The sequence below is a fragment of the Panthera tigris genome, chromosome D4 (assembly GCF_018350195.1).
Source record: "Panthera tigris isolate Pti1 chromosome D4, P.tigris_Pti1_mat1.1, whole genome shotgun sequence".
NCBI lineage: Eukaryota > Metazoa > Chordata > Mammalia > Carnivora > Felidae > Panthera > Panthera tigris.
In genome coordinates, this window is record NC_056672.1 from 31,560,828 (window position 1) to 31,577,813 (window position 16,986).

Consider the following 16,986-nt stretch of genomic DNA (forward strand, 5'->3'; position numbering starts at 1 on the left):
GACTAAGCCACCCAGGTGCCCCTGTTTACATTTTCTAAAATAGAAATGGTAATATTAGGTATTCAGTCAAGCTTTCTACTTAACTGCCAACAGAAGATCTATTCTGGCTAAAGCAGAAAAGGAATTTATTTAAAGATTAGTAGGGAGTTTATGGAAGCCCTGTTAAGGGCCAGGAAGCCAAACATAGTAGGTATGAAAATAGGAATCCCAACCATACTTTGAGAGGTTCTCCAGGAAAAACTATGTTGCCACCACACCTTGATACCTCTGATACTAGGAACATAGAAAACCAGAAGCTCATACCACCATCTTTGCCAAAAGATAAACCCCTGCCCAAGACTGCCACCTCATGTTGCTCTCACACAATTTTAAAGGTGACAGTATATGACTGGTCATAAGCCTCTGTCTTGGCTGTGAGTGAGAATGAGAATATAAATTTTCTACCACCTATTTTGGGAAGCCAGGACTTGTAATATAAAAATCAACAAAAATGTAGGGAAGCTATCCAAAATGCTAGGTGGTCACAAATAATGAATGTCTATTGCATTAAGTCATTGTTATTTTACGGTGCAGAGAAATTGAAAATAAATCACTTAGTAAGTGATAGTTTTTATTTCACAAAAATGTAGAAAATATTTTCAACTCCAGTGATTTCCAAATCAACAAAATACCACTGAGCTTATGTAAATATATGAAACAAAATTATAAGAAACATGCAAAATTATAAGAAACATAAGAAAAATGCACTGAGCTTATGTAAATATATGAAACAAAATTATAAGAAACATTATAAGAAAAATATATGAAAAAATGAGAAACTAGCTACTATTCTGGAATCCATATAGTTTTGCAAGAAAGAATGGTGAACAGGCCCAATATTTTTAATAGAGCTAAAGTAGACTTTAACAACCCAAATTGCCACCTAATCATATGATTATATTGTAACAAATTAACAGAAATTTCCTTGAGGATAGGTAACTTTCAATTATAAACAATTTTGTTTTTAAAAAAACCTATCTAAAACATATTGTATACTTTGCTACATAATAAATGAGATATATAAAATGTAATAAACTTCCCCTAACAGTTCAAGGTCACCATTATAAACAGAATGCAGTGATCACAAGTGGCTTAAAGACTATTTCTGCAACTATAAATTAATCAGCCCTCTCACTCAACTTTCCCAAAATTTTGGGTTGTAGTGTTGTTGTCTCTTAAATCAACAGTGCCCCGTACACCAAGCAGCCCCAAGATTGCCTACTGTTCTGCAGCATTTATGTGAAGATGGACAAACTATTAAGCTTTACTGAACTTTTATTCCTTTCTGTTCAATACACACAATCTGTTGTCTCCTTTGCATTAGTTTCCAATGCTCTCCAAATAAATATAGTAATAGAAGAATGCCAGGATTTTGGATTTTTGCAATGTGATTTAAGAAACCATTATTTTAATAGCATGTACCATACAAAAATGGGAAACTAGCTACTATACAAAAATTGAAAGAAAGTGGAGACTCCCTTCCCTCAAGAGATCACAAAACAGACTTAACTATGAAATTTACAAGATTTTTAAAAATAATTTACTTTTATGTTTGTGTCTGCTCAGGTGATCAGCTAAAAATTATCAAATGCCCATCAGATAACTGAAATATTACAATATGAAAATATGCACTAGAATTGTTCAGCTTGCCATCAATTTGAATTTCTGATAGAAATGTTGTTTTAACCTACTTAACAGTATGGAAAATTTATCTTCTCACTTCTTATGCCAAAAGTTTTAACAGAAAAAGTAGAAGGGAAGGAGAGTGAGGAGAGGGAGGGGAGGGAAAGGAAGAGAAGAAGATGACAGACAATGAAGATGACAAAGATGAAGAAGACCAAGATGAAGACCAAGACAAAGATGAAGAAGACTAAGATGTCACCAATGCCTATGCCTAGAACTGAAGTATAACCACAGTAATCATGTGATCTTTGCACACTTCCCTATCTTCCAATATGACCCTTCCTTATAAGGATTTCAAAGTTCCTGTCTAGAACTGACTTTACAGTGCCTATATTCTCAGCTGGTCTCTGACCAACTCTTAACAAATATTACATAGAATTGAAATTGACAGAATGTAAGGTATCATGATAGATGGCAAGTTAAGTATACACAAGGAGGAAGTATTTGTTTAGCACTCCCACCTATCATACCACATATTGCTGCCTAAATGTCACACTTTCCTTCTGAGGATTCCAAAGAAATCATGGGATAGGTTAAAAAGACACTTAAAAACCTGCCTGTCCCACTACCTATTTGGCACATTACAAATTTCAATATTTATGTTTAACTATAAAAAAAAAAAGCATACTTATGTTAGAAAATTTAGAAATCACAGGTTAAAAGAATTCCACCATTCATGTGTTTTTAGGTGAACTCTACATTTGGATGCACATAAAGTTAACAATCTCCTGGCACTGAAAAGAAGGAAAAAAGGCCACTGTAGCTAGGATAACAAGTAGGAGGGAAAGAAAGATAGGAGATAGAGCAGTATGCTGAAACTTAAAGGTGAAAGAGAGCCTTATAAATAATATTAAGCCACTCAAGTTTTTGTGTGTACTTGCTTTGTTTGGGGAGGTCATAGGTAATGGGATAGGTAAGTGGCATCAACAAATTTGCATCTCAGAAAGTTCATTCTAGTTTTAATGTAAAAACAGCCTGGAATTAGGCAAGCATGGACACTGTTAAACCAACTAAGAGAAATTTATCATAGGCTTAAGTGAGAAATGAAGAAACTAGATGGAAGTAGAAAAATAGAGGAAAGTGGACAGATTCAAGAAAGATTTAAGAAATAAAACTGTTGAAGGAATTAAGGTGATGCAGAAGTAGGGGAAAGCTGGGCTTTCCTTGTCCCTCAAACACAGCTGTATTGAGGTCAGATCACTTGGAACACCCAGGAAATTGATCTGCAGACTGGCAGAAGGATCTCCATGGTTGGAGGGAGGCAGCATGGCAGGTACAAAGTATGTGGAAGTGAACTGGGGGAGAGAAAAATGGCAGTGCTGTGGAGGGGAGAGAACCCTTTCTGTGGAGAGACAAAAAAGAGAAAAGGAGGAGTTGAGAGAGTGCAGCACTGGATTTGCACAGGAGGAAAACCCATCTGGACAAACACAATGGAGAGCAACAAGTACTGAATGTTGCAGGTTTTTTGTTTTTTGTTTTTTTGGAAACAGCGTTTAGAGCTCAAACTCTGAGGTTCTGGAAGTGTGCAACTTTCTCTGGAGCAGAGCTGTGGCAGAGACTCCTAGGAAAAGGAGGGAACTGGCCCCAGAGCACATAGTGTGGCGTAGAGATCTCCCAGGCACACTAGGAGAGCGCATTCCCCTGCCTGGAGTACTTTTGGAAGAGGGTATATTGCCTTTCCAAGGACAAAAGACCCTGTAGGCTCAGCAAAAGGCCTTTCATAGGCAGGGGACAGAGTTGCACCCAGAGAACATGTAAACTTTTTGCTGCTTTTAGTGGTGCTCTGCCATGGATTCCATGCAATGCACAGAACTATTTTTCTGGGACAAAGGACATCAGACACAGTGTGGAAAGGCTCTGCTCCTGAGGAGGGGGGTGGGTCGCTAAGTGCTAGGTTCTTTAAGATGTCAAGTTTTGAATCCCAGCAGTGCACAAAAGAAAGAACACAGGAGAGCTGTGGTGCAGAGAGAGCTGAACTGCCCTCATATTCTGTGAGGACTGCCTGAATAGCTGGGGGTGTGAGATTCCTTGTCTGGGAACAAGAGATTTGGGTGGTACCATTTCCTCTCCCCTCCCCCCCAATACCAACACAATGGACTTTGCTGGGCAGCAAAGAGGCCCCCGGTAGAGGTGGGGCCCACTTACACCAAACCCTGTCCCCCTATGCTTGGCAAATGCTTATTAACCAGGGCAAGACTGACTGTGAGCCAAGGCAGCCGGCCTTTCCTCCAGAAGACCAGCACAACCAGCACCCATCATGTACCAAGTGTACTGAAAATCCAGTGCTTCAAAATTATACCTGCAGTTCTGGTGGAACTAGGACTAGGCTTACTTTTTTTTTCTTCTTTTTCTTTCTTCTTCATTTTTTCTTTTGGAATCAGTCTCACAGTTTCTTGTTTGTTTGTGTGTGTGTTTTTTTTTTTTTTCATTTCCTTTTCTATTTTTGGATCAGGCCTCTTTATTCTTTTCTTTTTTCTTCTATTTTTATTTTCTTCTTGTTTTCCCTTTCTGTTTCTTTGGAATCAGCCTTTTAGTTTTTTATTCTCTGGGGTTCCCTCCCCTCTTTTCCCAGGCTTATTTTAACAAACAAATCAAAGCACACCTAGTTAAAGGTCCAAACACTCCCCACTGCAAGCAAGGAGGAGCTCCAGAGAGGACTGACCAGTGGGAAAGAGCAGTCAAAACACAACAGCAGAGTGCACGCAGCATACACCAGAAACACTTCCTCAAGTGCCAGGCCCTAGACAGTATATGACCTCTTTTAAATATAGCATTACTTTTAGGTGTAGGAAATGCAACAAACTTTTAAAACATGCAAAAGACAGAAACTTAGCCAAAATGACAAGAGAGAGGAATTTTCCCCAAAAGAAAAGTCAAGAAGAAATCAAAGCCAGGGGCTTGCTCAAAAGAGATATAAGCAATATATCTGAACAAGAATTTAGAACAAGTCATAAGACTACTAGCTGGGCTTGAAAAAAAGCATAGAAGACACCAGAGAAACCCTGGCTGCAGAGATCAAAGACCTAAAAAGTAGTCAGGCTGAAATAAAAAAATACTGTAACTGAGATGCAAAACTGACTGGATAGAGTCATAACAAGGATTGAAGAAGCAGAGGAGAGAATAGGTGATATAGAAGATAAAATTATGGAAAATAATGAAGCTTAAGAGGGAAAGTAAACTATTAGATCACAAGGGAAGACTTAGAGAACTTAGTGATGCCATAAAATGGAACAATATCCATATAACAGGAGTCCAAGAAGAAGAAGAAGAAGAACAGGAAAAAGGGGCAGAAGTTTTCTTTCAACAAATTATAGCTGAGAACTCCCCTAATCTGGGGAAGGAAAAAGGCATTCAAGTCCAAGAGGCAAGGAGAACTCCCCTCAAAATCAACAAGAACAGGTCAATACCATGACATACTGTAGTGAAAACTGCAAAATACAAAGGTAAAGAAAGAAATCTGAAAGAGCTAGGGACAAAATGTCCTTAACCTATGAGGGTAGACACATAGGTTAGCAACAGATCTGTCCACTGAAATTTGGCAGGCCAGAAGGGAGTGGCAGGATATATTCAACGTACTGAATGGGTAAAACATGCACCCAACAATTCTTTATTCAGCAAGACTTCATTGTGAATAGAAAGAGACAAAGGGTTTCCCCAACAAACAAAAACTAAAGGAGTCTGTGACTGCTAAACCAGCCCTGCATGAAATTTTAAGGGGTACTCTGAGCAGAGAATGAATGAATGAATGAATGAATAAAATTTAAAAATAAATAAATAAAAAGACCAAAGCAGCAAAGACTACCAAGGACCAGAGAACATCACCAGAAACACCAACTCTATAGGTAACACAATGGCACTAACTTCTTATTTTTCAATAATCACTCTGAATGTAAATGGACTAAAATGCTTCAATCAAAAAGACACAGGGTATCAGAAAAAAATAATAAAACAAAACTCATGTATATGCTGCCTACAAGAGATATCTACACCTGAAGACATGTGCTGACTGAAAGTGAGGGGATGGAGAACCAACTATCATGCTAATGGATGTCAAAAGAAAGCGAGAGTTGCTATACTTATATCAGACAAACTAGATTTTAAAACAAAGACTGTAACAAGAGAAGAAGGGCATTATATCATCATTAGGGGTCTTTTCACCAAGAAAATCTAGCAATTGTAAATATTTATGTCCTCAACTTGGACGAAACCAAATATATAAATCAGTTAATCACAAACATAAAGGAATTCATTGATAATAATACAATAATAGTAGGGAACTTTACTCCTCCACATACAGCAATGGACAGATCATCTAAGCAGAAAATCAACAAGGAAACAATGGCTTTTAATGACACACTGGACCAGCTGAACTTAACAGATATATTCAGAGCATTTCATCTTAAAGCAGCAGAATACACATTGTTCTGGAGTGTATATACAACATTCTGCAGAACAGATCACATACTGAGTCACAAATCAGACCTCAACAGGTACAAAAAGATCAAGATCATACCATACATGTTTTCCGATTACAACACTATGAAACTTGAAGTCAACCACAAGAAAAAATTTGGAAAGTCCTCAAATATATGGAGGCTAAAGAACATTGTACTAAAAAATAAATAGGTTAACCAGGCAATTAAAGAAGAAATTAAAAAATACATGGAAGCCAATGAAAATGAAAACATGTCAGTCCAAACCTTTTGGAATGCAGCAAAGACAATCCTAAGAGCAAAGTATATTGCAATTAAAGCCTATCTCAAGAAGCAAGAAAGGTCGTAAATGTACAACCTAGCCTTACACCTAAAGGAACTAGAAAAGGAACAGCAAATAAAGCTTTAGCCAGCAGAAGGGAAATAATAAGGATTAGAGAAGAAATAAACAATATAGAAACAAACAAAACAATACAACAGGTCAATGAAACTAAAGGCTAGTTCTTGGAAATAAAATTGATAACCCCTAGCCAGGCTTATCAAAAAGAAAAAAGAAAGGATCCAAATAGATAAAATCACAAACAAAAGAGGAGATTTTGCAAACACCACAGAAATACAATTACAAAAGAATACTATGAAAAATTATATGCCAAGAAACTGAGCAATCAGGAAGAAATGGACAAATTCCTAAAAACCCATAAACTACCAGGACGCCTAGATGGCTCAGTTGGTTAACCAAGAGTCTGTGCTGACAGTACAGAGCCTGCTTGAAATTCTCTCTCCTCTTTCTGCCCTTCCCCCACTTACACTCTTGCACTCTCTCTCTCTCAAAATAAATAAATAAACTTGCAAGGAAAAGAAAAGAAACCCACAAACTACGAAAACTGAAACAGTAAGAAATAGAAAATTTGAACAGACCCATAACCAGGAAAGAAATTGAATCAGTAATCAAAAAATCTCCCAAGAAACAAGAGTCCTGGGCCGGATGGCTTCCCAGAGGAATTCTACCAGTCATTTAAAGAAGAGTTCATACATAGTCTTCTCAAACTGTCCCCAAAAAAGTAAATGGAAGGAAATCTTCCAAACTTAATCTATGAAGCCAGCATTACCTTGATTCCAAAACCAGCTAAAGATCCCTCTAAAAAGGACAATTACACACTAATATCCCTGATGAACCTAGATGCAAAAAATTCTCAACAAGATACCAGCAAAGAGAATTCAACATTACATTAAAAAAAGTATTCACTATGATCAAATGGGATTTACTCCTGGGCTGCAGGGCTGGTTCAATATTTGCAAAACAATCACAGTGATACACCACATTAATAAAAGAAAGGATCAGGGGCACCTAGGTGGCTCAGTTGGTTGAGCATCCAACCTCAGCTCAGGTCATGATCTCACGGTCCGTGGGTTCGAGCCCCACGTCGGGCTCTGTGCTGACAGCTTGAAGCCTGGAGCCCGCTTCAGAATCTATGTCTTCCTCTCTCTCTCTGCCTCTCCCACACTCACACTCTCTCAAAAATGAATAAACATTAAAAAAAGAAAGAAAGAAAGGATTAGAACCATATAATTTTCTCAGTAGATGCAGAAAAAACATTGGACAAAATACAGCATCCATTCTTGATTTAAAAAAAACCTCAACAGGGGCGCCTGGGTGGCTCAGTCGGTTAAGCATCCGACTTCGGCTCAGGTCATGATCTCACAGTCCGTGAGTTTGAGCCCCGCGTCGGGCTCTGTGCTGACAGCTCAGAGCCTGGAGCCTGCTTCGGATTCTGTGTCTCCCTTTTTCTAACGCTCCCCCATTCATGCTCTCTCTCTGTCTCAAAAATAAATAAACATTTAAAACAATTAAAAATAAAATTAAAAAAACCTCAACAAAGTACAGATAGATGGAACATACCTCAACATCATAAAGGCCATATGTGTGAAAGACGCACAGCTAATCCCATCCTCAATGTGGAAAACCTGAGAGCCTTTCCCCTACAGTCAGGAACAAGATATGAATGCCCACTCTCACCATTACTACTTAATATAGCACTGAAAGTCTTAGACTCAGCAATCAAATAGCAAAAACAAATAAAAGGCATAGAAATTGCCAAGGAAGAAGTCAAACTTTCACTATTTGCAGATGCTATGACACTCTATGTAGAAAACCCAAAAGACTCCACCAAAAAATTGCTAGAACTAATACATGAATTCAGCAAAGTCATGGGATATAAAATCAACATGCAGAAATCTTGCATTTCTATATACCAATAGCAAAGCAGCAGAAATCAAGGAACTGGTCCCATTTACAACTGCACCAAAAACAATAAGATACTTAAGAATAAACTTAACTACAGAGGTAAAAGATCTATACTCTTTAAACTATGGAACACTTATGAAAGATATTGAAGAAGACACAAAGAAATGGAAAAACATTCCATGTTCACTGACTGGAAGAAAAAACACTGTTAAAATATCTATACTACCCAAAGCAATCTATACATTTAATGCAATCCCTATCAAAATACCACCAGCATTCTTCACAGAGCTAGATCAAACAATCCTAAAATTTATATGGAACCAAAAAAGACCCAAATAGCCAAAGCAATCTTGAAAAATAAAAATAAAACTGGAGGCATCATGATTCTGAATTTCACACTATTTTACAAAGCTGTAGTCACCAAGACAGTATGATACTGGCACAAAAACAAACACATAGATCAGTAGAAGAGAATAGAAAACACAGAAATGGACCCTCAACTATATGGTCAATTCATCTTTGAAAAAGCAGGGAAAAAAAAACAATAGAAAAAAGTCTCTTCAATAAATGGTGCTGGGAAAACTGGATGGTGACATGCAGAAGAATAAAACTGGACCACTTTCTTATACCACACACAAAAATAAATTCAAAATGGATGAAAGCCTCAAATGTTAGACAGGAAACCATCAAAATCCTACAGAAGAACACAGGCAGCAACTTCTCTGACCTTGGCTGGAGCAACTTCTTACCAGACATGTAGCCGAGAGGCCAGGGAAAGAAAAGCAAACATGAACTATTGGGACATCAAGATAAAAAGCTTCTGCACTGCAAAGAAAACAACAAAACTAAAATGCAGCCTACAGAGTGGGAGAAGACATATCCAAATGACATATCCAATAAAGGGTTAGTATCCAAAATCTATAAAGAACTTATCAAACTCAACACCCACAAAACAAACAACCCAATTAAGAAATGGGCAGAAGACATGAATAGACACTTTTCCAAAGAAGACATCCAGATGGCCAACCGACACATGAAAAAATGTTCAACATCACTCATCATTAGGGAAATACAAATCAAAACAAAAATAAGATAACATTCAACTGTTAGAAGGCTTAAAATTAACAAGACAAGAAACAACATGTGTTGGCAAGGATTCAGAGAAAGGAGAACCCTTTTGCACTGCTGGTGGGAATGCAAACTGGCGCAGCCACTCTGGAGAACAGTATGGAGGTTCCTCAAAAACCTGAAAACAGAACCATCCTATGATCCAGCAATTACACTATTAGGCATTTACCCGAAGGCTACAAAAATACAAATTTGAAGGGGTACATGCACCCCAATGTTTATAAGCAGCATTATCAATAATAAATAACTACCAAGTATGGAAAGAGCCCAAATGTCTATCAACTGATGAATGGATAAAGAAGATGTGGGATATACAGACAATGGAATATTATTCAGACATCAAAAAAAAAAAAAGAAAGAAAGAAATCTTGCCATTTGCAATGACATGGATGGAGCTAGAGAATATTGTGCTAAGTGAAATAAGTCAGTCTGAGAAAGACAAATACCATATCATCTCACTCATATGTGGAATTTAAGAAATAAAACAAATGAACAAAGGGAAAAGAAAGAGACACATCAAGAAAGAGACTCTTAATTATGGAGAACAGGGGAGCCTGGGTGGCTCAGTTGGTTAAGTGTCCGACTTTGGCTCAGGTCAGGATCTCACGGTTTGTGAGTTCGAGCCCCGCATCAGGCTCTGTGCTGACAGCTCTTTGTCTCCCTCTCTCTCTGTCCCTCCCCCACTCATGCTCTGTCTCCCTCTCTCTCTCAAAAGTAAACATTAAAAAAATAAAAAAAATTTTTTTTAAATTATGGAGAACAAACTGATGGTTACTAGAAGGGAAGTGCAGTGTAGGATGGGTTAAATAGGTGATGAAGATTAAGGAATGCTGAGCACCTGGTGATGTATGGAAGTGTTGAATCACTATATTGTACACTTGAAACTAATATTACACTGTAGGTTAACTAACTGGAATTTAAATTAAAACTCAAGAAAAAATTACATATAGTTATATCAGACTTTAAGTACTGATAGGGGAGAAAAAAAAAATGAAGTCAACGTAGATCTTTCTCCTTCAAAATGAAAGGAAAACTAAAAACTGTTTTCACACCAAAAAATGAAAGTTCATTGGCAGACCTACAGTATGAATAATGATAAAGAAAGTTGTTTAGGCAGTAGAAAAATGACACCAGATGGCATCATGGATCAATACAAAGGAAGGCAGATTGTTGGGAAGAGTATATGTGTGGATAAATTTAAAATGCATTTTCCCCCTCATTCTTAAAGTTCTTCAACAAGTTACTGTTTGAAGAACATACAATAATGGAGCACTGGGGTTTACAATACATTGTAGAAGTAAATGACAACAACAGCACAAAGTATGAGAAGAGGTAAATAGTAGTATACTGTAAAGTAGTATAACATTTGAAGTTAAATGGGATAAATAGCCTAGAGAAGCCACTAAAAAAAAAAAAAAAAAAAAAAAAAAAATCAAACAATGATGGCTCAAAAGCCAACAGTGGAGATACATGCAATGTTAAACAGTGTCAGAAATATTATCAGGGATAAAAAGAGACACTCATAGTAATAAGGACACCAACTCATCAAAAAACCCTAAGCATCAAAATCTTTCAGAACTTAGAGTACAGACAAAAGGCCCTATACTAAAATCAATCGTGTATCTCTACAAAACTCTATACAAAATATCTATACAAAATTGTGTTTCTATATAAAAAATAATACATTGAATTTAAAAAAGATTTACAATCTCATTAAAAACATGAAAATATGTATGGATAAAGTTAACCAAATATACGGAAAATGTAAACAACTTAAAATTACAAAATAGCACTGAAAGAAATTTACAATTATCTGGAAACTGACTGATAAATTCCATGCAATCTCAATCAAAATTTCCTCAGGCTGTTTTTTTGTAGGAGCTTACAATATGATATGAATCACACAGAAATAAATGCAAAGATCCTAGAATAACCTAACAATTTTGAAAACAAAAAACAAAGACTCATATTACCAAATTTCAAGGCTTACTATAAAAGCTATACCAATCAAGTCAATATATTATTAGCCTAAGAACAGACCTATAGATAAATGAAATAATATAAAGTCCACAAAGACTCACAAATATATGTTCATCTGATTTTCAATTAAAATGCAAATCTAATTTAAAATCTAAGAACAGTTTTTTCAACAAATGATACTGGGACAATAGACTATCCATATGGGAAAAATAATAAACTTTTATCCTTACTTCAAACCACATATAAAAATTAAGTTCAAAAAAAAATTAAGTTCAAATGAATCACAAACCTGACCATAAAATAAAAATTTAGAAATTTCTGGGAAAAAAGGGAGAAAATTCATAATCTTGGGTAAGCTAAGATTTCTTAAGTCCTAAAAAGCACAAAACAAAACAAAAAAAAAAGAACAAACCCAAAGTTAAAATTTTCTTTTTCTTAAAATTAAACACTGAAAATGAAAGGCCATAGACAGAAAATATTTGCAATACATATATATCTGACAAAGTACTTGTATCCATAATATATAAAAGGATTATTAAAATTCAATAATAAAAGGCATGGGAATGACAAGAGCAGTTTCTTCTGGGGACAAAGAGAAAATACAGGGAGGGAATCAATTTTATCTACATTAATTTCTTTAAAAACTGCTAAGTAGTGGGTACATAGGCCTTTATTATAATTTTATTTATTCTTCGCTTCATCTTTAAAATATTTACAACTTAAAAATCAAAAGTTAACACTACACCCAAAGAAAAACTTTAATTCATATTACTCCATGAAACTATCATAGTCACTAAGACATTTAATACATAATTTAATACATTTAATTAATGTATTAAAATATAAAATATAAAAAATATAAAATATAAAAAATAAGACATTTAATACATAAACATAATACATAAACACTAAGACATTTAATACATAAACACATGTAAAATCGGAGGAAGCAAAAAGATTCAGTTATATTTCTAGTTTTTTACTAGTCATTCCTACTTGAATGATTAAATGTTTCCCTTATCACTTCAATCAACTAACTAAAAAGAATTTACTGATCTTTCCCCATACAATGGACTTAGACTCTTCTGTTTTCTTTGTTCATTCCATCATTTTACAAGTCATAAATCAGCATACTGTTTAGGAGCACAACCTTCAGGGCCAAACTGCCTGGGTTCAAATACTGACTACCACTCAAAAACTGCCTAACCTTGAGCAAGTTAATTAATCTCTCTGTGCTTCAGGACAAATGTTAAATACATGTAAGATGCCTAGAGCTAAACCTGGAAAATAATCATATTCAATAAATGATTACCATTCTTTTTTCTCCTTCGTAACTGCTCAATCACCATGATTATAACTGTGTCCTGACTTATCTTTGTCTTTTTTTTTATCTTTGTTCCCCCTTAGTATCAAGGAAGGTATTAAGTAAGTCTTGTTACTTGTTCCCATAACAATCTGACCTCTCTCTCCCTATTTCTGGTCATCAGTAGTGGAGATCTAGACTACTACAGCTTTCTTCCTACAAGCCTTCCTCTTCATTTTCTCTCCATTCCAATCTATTATACTCTATTGTGGGATTAATCTTTATCCCTTTCCATAAAATCCTCTTTCTTATAGCAAGAGTAGTTCTATGAGGTTTTGTAGAAGGAAAAAAAAGCATTTCACAGTGGGTTCTGAATTAATCACTAGAATAAAAAGTATGGTAGAAGAAAGTCTCAAAGTTGAGTTTTAATCATACAGTTATCAAAGCAAGCTAAATTTATTACTATGAAAGTAGCAACAACACATTATAAATTGCTTTTGAGTAAGCATTAGCAGTTCCCTATTATATCAGCAATCATTCCTACCATAGTTTGAGTCTGAGATTTGATTTAGTATAAAAATCACCAGTCTTTTCCGAGTAATCACTCACCTCTCTGGGCCCTTGTCTCTTTGTTATAAATAAAATGTTATATAAATGCCATTAGTCCATGCTCCCAGATCCTAGAAGGTAACACTAATTAAGCACAACATTCTTTCTTGATGAGCCCAGAGTAAGCTGAGTATCCAGAAAATTAATACCAATGGAGAAACTAGCAGAGGTGAACCTATGAGTCATTTTGAACTACATAATCTTTGTAATTTCTTTTAATTTTAAATGTATGTGGAACTATTCTAAGGCTATACAAATCTATATAAAACTCTCTTAATTTAAAATTTGATAATACTTCTATTTCCATTTATAATTCTAGAAATCTAGAAGGCATTCTGAAATCTTTTGTCAAAATTATTTTTTATAGTTTCAAAGTAATTTGGATTAAAATTTAAAATTATATTTTTAAACAAATTTCACTGTGATTATTTCATTATGAATTCATACACTTGGTGACCATGTATTTTGCATCACTACTAAAATGGGCCCAAATTGACACGGGCACACAAAAGTTATATAAGCTACTCTTTGAAAAGTAGTTCCTAGAAATTTAAACATGAAACTTTTTTTTTTAACATTTACCTTTTTTCTTCTTTTGCTCTCAGCTGTTCTTCCTGTCTCAAAACTTGAACCATTATTGACTCAAAAACTCCACTTGTCAAGCCTGCCAAATTTCGTGGTGTTGACCGCCGCCTTGTTGAGGTACATGCAGTTCCCTTCTCATCCTCCAGTCCATAATAGCCTCTAGATGTGACTGCTATCGTTGTCTTTTCTCTCAGGTGCCTTGGAGAAGAATAAGTCAATTCATAAGGTTAAACCTTCTGGGTAAGCAACAAACCCACTTAGCCAGCATCTTAAGAATAATCCCTTTTGTTAATTATATAAAAAGTATATCGTTAAACCTTACTTAACTAACTAAGCTCCAGATTTTTTTTTTTTTTTTGATGTTTATTTTTGAGAGAAAGAGAGAGAGAGAGAGCAAGCACATGGGGGGAGGACAGATAGAGGGAGACAGAGGATCTGAAGTGGGTTCTCTGACAGCAGAAAGCCCAATATGGGGCTGGAACTCAAGAGCCACAAGATCATGACCTCAGCCAAAGTCAGATGCTTAACTGACTGAGCCACCCAGGTGTCCCTATGCTCCAGATTTTTACTCACCCTACGTTAATTTCTAGTTTTCCTTACCCATATCATAAAATCAGTCTGAGTGATAGTCCCTTCCCTACATTTAAGAAATATATAAATCTTGGGTCACCTGGGTGGCTCAGTTGGTTAGGCGTCCGACTTCAGCTCAGGTCATGATCTCGTGGTCAGCAGACTCGAGCCCCACGTTGGGCTCTGTGCTGGCAGCTCAGAGCCTGGAGCCTGCTTCAGATTCTGTGTCTCCCTCTCTCTCTGCCCCTCCCCCACTTATGCTCTGTCTCTCTCCCTCTCTCAAAAATAAATAAACAGTAAAAAAATTTAAAAAAAGAAATATATAAATCTTTAGCACTAAAATTAAGCATTAAAACACTATCTCTTTAATGGAAAAAAAGTTTATTGTTTGCAAAATTAAATGCAGCTCATCTTTACATTTCTTCATGTATTTCATACTACTTATCATTGGTATAGGAGAATAAACAATACTACAAAAACATTTTGGGGGAATAAATTCATGGTACATAAACACTTTGAAGAAATTCTAAACAAATGAAGTATTACAATATATAAGTGCAAATTCAGAAAACTGACTAACCTATAATAAGAATCTTGGAATTGAGATTACCTCTTCAATGTCACCACAAATGTCTCTCTACTCTATAATGTTCTATTAATATTAGACTAGGACTTGAAAATACTGCTGAAAATGTTTCTCAGGAGTTTAATTATCCATATATCCCCTTAATGAATTTGAAATAACTGATTAAAATAATGTATAATGGAAGGGATGCCTGGGTAGCTCAGTCGTTTAAGCATTCAACTCATGATTTTGGCTCAGGCCATGATCTCACAATTGTGATATCAAGCCCCACAACAGGCTCTGCGCTGAGTGTGCAGTATGCCTGGAGTCTCTCTGTCTCTGTCTCTGTCTCTGTCTCTGTCTCTCTCTCTCTCTCCTCTTTTCCTGCTGGTGAGCACACGCATACTCATTCTCTCTCTCTCAAAATAAGTAAATAAACTTAAAAAAAGTTTACACTGGGGAAAAAAAACATTAATCTTATCAAATTTTAAAGTTTAAATTAAAACCTGACTTCTGAACTTTTATCTGTAAAAGGGAGAATTACAAAAAGCATCAGAGAAAATACCTACTCTTCTACCTTGCAAAATATTCCAGAGCCTCTGAAGGTTTTGTACATGGTGTTGTTTCTACAATGGCAAAATCAAGTCAATACCCCAGGTAAGCATTCAATATGCTCAATAAGAATCTATGTAAATTAAAAGTTGACCCTGTAATCAAATTTTCCTGCTTTCCTACAAGCTTTTCTTAAAATAGGGTAAGGTTCAACAAAACAAACCTTAATGGCATGAAATACAATCAAATGCCTGTCCATCTTGGACTTTGTTCACAGTGGTTTATTACTTTAAATTAGAAGAACTTTTATAACAATCTTAGTCTCAGGGCATCTAGATCCCATGAATGGTACAACTACAAGGTTCTATTGAACTATGGCACTGTTATGTATTTTTTTTTGTTATAGGGGATAATAATGTAACTGATTTAGCTTTAAGTAGGTCATGAACTTTTAAATTAGTTTTCAACTAATCCTGAAGAATTTGGGCTAATGTAGCCACATTGTTTCAGGCTGTGATTATTTTATGCACAATAGCATAGATCTGTATGATGGCTAATTGGGCTGGGAATAAGGAATGTGGACCAAAAGTTAATAAACTGGTGATAAAAGTAATTTTAATTACTTCCTCATCAATACTAATGGAAGAGAACATTAATGCACTGAAACATGAGTTCTCAGAGGTCACAGTATATGCAGAGCACTGGGAGTAAGGAGAGTTGAGGGAAATAGTAAGACACACAGCTAAATTGTTACGTAAACAAGTCAGCAACCAAATTTTACCCTTTAACTTCAAGTAGAGAAGTCCTACAAGCAGAAGATGAAGTTATATAAACTACTTTTTAAACAGTATTTTTTCAGAAATTAATATCCTTTAGAGAAATATTCAAAGAGAAATTAATATCCCTTACTACTCATCAGAAATAAAAATGGATATGCTTTGATATTTATCATTCATAATTAAAATACAAAAAGGAAAACTATAATGTAGCTTTCATATCAACATGTAAAGATTAAAAAGACATATTCCTCAGTGTTGGGGAGAATCTAAGAAAAGAATAATTCTATACAATATTGGATGTGTAAAATGGGCACACCATTTTTATAAGTCAATTTGGTAAGAATCATTAAAATTTAACATGCACATATCCTTTGACCCTTCATGCTCCTAGAAATTTACCCTACAGGCGTATCTCCACAACTGTGAGCAATAATACACACACACACACACACACACACACACACACACACACGTTTGCAGAGTACTTTTAAAAAGAATAATCCCCAAGGCCCCTG

General features: G+C 35.6%; 1 protein-coding gene across 1 annotated transcript in view; it reads right to left on the reverse strand.

The window, feature by feature from the left end:
• Positions 1 to 16,986, reverse strand: part of KIAA2026 (KIAA2026 ortholog) — a 129,835-nt gene that overhangs the window by 95,316 nt on the left and 17,533 nt on the right. Inside the window, exon 2 of the mRNA XM_042964777.1 lies at positions 14,003 to 14,203. Coding sequence (XP_042820711.1) covers positions 14,003 to 14,203 — 201 coding nt within the window. The remainder of the gene's footprint in view (positions 1 to 14,002; positions 14,204 to 16,986) is intronic.